General features: G+C 54.6%; 1 protein-coding gene across 1 annotated transcript; it reads left to right on the top strand.

Annotated features, from left to right (window-relative positions):
- The first annotated feature begins 1767 nt into the window (after positions 1 to 1767).
- LOC103266576 (XK-related protein 6) lies at positions 1768 to 3051 on the top strand. The gene is made up of 2 exons (XM_021715628.1): positions 1768 to 1852; positions 2076 to 3051. Exons 1-2 carry the CDS (start codon positions 1768 to 1770, stop codon positions 3038 to 3040), a joined length of 1050 nt encoding a protein of 349 aa, XP_021571303.1. The 3' UTR covers positions 3041 to 3051.

Here is a 3051-nt window from a genome sequence, read left to right on the forward strand (position 1 = left end):
GGGATGGGGTCTTGCTTTGTTGTGCCAGCTGGTCTCAAATTCCTGGCCCCAAACGATTCTCCTGCCTCAGCCTCCCAAAGCTCTGGTATTACAGGTGTGAACCTCCACGCCCAGCTCCAGAAGGAATTTTCTGAGGATGCTCCAGGGTTGGGAATAACCTAGTACAGACTTTGAAGAGATGACTGCACTGCCCTCCAGAAGCTTACAACCTACATTATATGACTGCTAAGAGGACCCAGCGCCCCCATCCCAACCTAACAGACAACATGAGCACAGCAGGGCTCTAAAAGATTAGCTAGCTAGCCACCTGCAGATGCAGGTGAGATGCCCTGTGTGTACCATGAGTGAGGCATGACATGTAAGTGATGTGTTCAGTACCTTCCCGAGAAGCGAGAGGAAAATTGTCATCAATGCTCATTAGACATTTTCCCGATTGGTTTCCATGGAGACATCGGGATCGTGCCACCCCTGTTTGTTTTAAATCTTGCTTGATTTTATTACACAAGCAACACATGCTCATTGTCGCAGTCAACCCTCCAGGTGTTTCTGTGCATATACAGGTTTTGTGACAGCGTGATGCTATTCTGCAAGTTAAGACTCTGGGCGGCAACACAAGATGGTGGGGGAGGGGGCTTCGTGAGCTGGGTGAAGTAGGGCCAAGGCTAGGAGACTATCACGTGACAATGGACTTGGATTCTTCACAGGGGTTTAGAGTGTCCTGGGGAGCTGGCCGGGGCCTGGGGAGAGACAAGCAGAAGCCTGGTGGTCTGGGGCAGTTTAAATTAGTCTCTTCACAAATGGGGCTTCTGGATCCGGTCTTTGAGCTTGAGAGAAAAAAATGAACGAGTAACTCTGGTTTCAGCCTGGAAGGATGGCATAGGGGAATTGTGCTCCGTAGGAGCGTAGGAATTTGGTAAGGAGCTCATTGCCAATAGGACGACATTCAGGCCTCTAGTTGCATTTAGCGCTGAAAATTTGGGAGAAAAGACCAACAGAAGAGGACCTAGCTGGACTGAGTGTAGATGATGCAACGAGGAGTCAAGGGTCGGTGATGGGGAATCTTGCTTGAGAGGAGACTGCAGGACAGCACTCCACTGATGATTGGTTGTCCATGATGAGACAGACTTTAACAACTATTGATTGCACTTCATCTGGTTTGGTTACAAGCATCAAGCAGGCAGAGGTAGAAATAAAATGACTTGGGATGAGACATATTCAAGCTCTCTAAATATTTGCCCGTTGTGGGAGAAAATGCAAGGAGTGAAGTACAAGGATCTTGGAAACTTCGCCAAGCCAGTGAGGGGACGAGGCAGCCTTTCAAAGCATGAGTGACCCCGCTGTTGAATTTGGAGGGAAGCAGAGAAGGACAGGGCCTCACAAGTCCAGACCTAAGAGAATTTGAACTTCGGATGGTTGGAGAGAGCCACCAGGGTCTTGGAGAGGCCGGCGGAGACCAGGATGAGTGGGAAGGGCGCTGGCAAAGCCCGTGAGCTCTCCCAGCCCGCCTTCCTGATCACGGTGGCCTTGGGCGGTGGAGGGGAGAGACGGCTTAGGAAAAGGCTTCTCAGGACCTTGAGTGAGAGGAGGAAAAGGCAGAAGAGGGACTCCAGCGCCTTCTTAGAGAAGAGCAGTGTGGAACTCAGGCCAACGAGGGAGCCCACGCTCTTCCCAATCGGCAGCTCCTTCTGTGGGCTCCACTGAGAACACAGGCTGCCAGTGACAGGGCTGCCAACGCTGGCCGCGCCTCCGTGTGCCACACGGGCCTGCATGAGCTCGGGACTCCTTAAGACGGTCCCAGTTCCCAGCGCCCCGACCAAGCACCCTGGCTACGGCCTCACTCTTGAACCGCAGGGTTCCCAAAAGGGCCAGCGGGATTGTTGCGCGGAAGCTAGGGCGCCAAAGCCGTCAGCCTAGGGCAAAGCTGTGCGCTCCAAGTTCGCTTCCTGACTGTGTGTTTCTCTCTCCCTCCTCCTTTAGATCGTGGTGTGTATGGGCGTCTCCCGGCCGGCCTCCCCGCTGCGCCCCACGGTTGAGGCCCGAGGTTTTGACTGTGTGGGTTTGTGTCTCTCCGGCAGGTGTCTCCTCTGCGACTTCCCTGATGTCCCTGGCTTGGGTGCTAGCCTCCTATCACAAGCTGCTGCGGGACTCCAGGGACGACAAGAAGAGCATGAGCTACCGAGGGGCCCTCGTCCACCTCTTCTGGCGCCTCTTCACCATCTCATCCCGAGTGATCTCTTTTGCCCTCTTTGCTTCCATCTTCCAGCTCTACTTCGGGATCTTCGTGGTGGTCCACTGGTGCGCCATGGCCTTCTGGATCATCCATGGCGGGACAGACTTCTGCATGTCCAAGTGGGAGGAGATCCTCTTCAACATGGTGGTAGGGATTGTGTACATCTTCTGCTGGTTTAACGTCAAGGAAGGGCGGACTCGATATCGAATGTTTGCCTATTACACGGTAGTCTTGACCGAGAACGCGGCCTTGACGTTCCTTTGGTATTTTTACAGAAACCCGGAGACCACTGACTCCTATGCGGTGCCAGCACTGTGTTGTGTCTTTATTAGCTTCGTGGCCGGGATCGCACTGATGCTCTTATATTACGGGGTGCTGCATCCCATGGGGCCACGCGCTAAGATCTTTGCCAGCTCCTGTTGTGCCGAGCTGCTCTGGGGCATCCCTCTGCCCCCCGATGTTGAGCCCATGGCGCCTCAGACCCCTGGGTACCGGGGGACCCAGGTCACGCCCACCAGAGCCGTCCCGGAGCAACAGGAGGACCTCACGGCTGACACTTGCTTGCCCGTGTTCCAAGTGAGACCCATGGGGCCCCCCACCCCGTTGGGGCGTCCTTACCCCCCAGAAGGGCCCCTCATTAAGATTGACATGCCAAGGAAGAGATACCCGGCTTGGGACGCCCACTTTGTAGACAGGAGACTGAGGAGGACTATTAACATCCTGCAGTATGTCACCCCCACCGCAGTAGGCATTCGATATCGAGACGGGCCGCTCCTCTATGAGTTGCTGCAGTATGAGTCTTCACTCTGAGAGCGTCTTGA

This window comes from Carlito syrichta, unplaced genomic scaffold (assembly GCF_000164805.1).
Source record: "Carlito syrichta isolate Samal-C Ts95f unplaced genomic scaffold, Tarsius_syrichta-2.0.1 Scaffold307225, whole genome shotgun sequence".
NCBI classification, from domain to species: domain Eukaryota; kingdom Metazoa; phylum Chordata; class Mammalia; order Primates; family Tarsiidae; genus Carlito; species Carlito syrichta.

Bases quoted from the DNA above. Each gene is read 5' to 3' on its own strand.
- LOC103266576 (XM_021715628.1), top strand. From the start codon at position 1,768: ATGAGCTCGGGACTCCTTAAGACGGTCCCAGTTCCCAGCGCCCCGACC. The intron at 1,853-2,075 runs GTTCCCAAAAGG...TCTCTCCGGCAG, and splicing joins CCTCACTCTTGAACCGCAGG to GTGTCTCCTCTGCGACTTCC.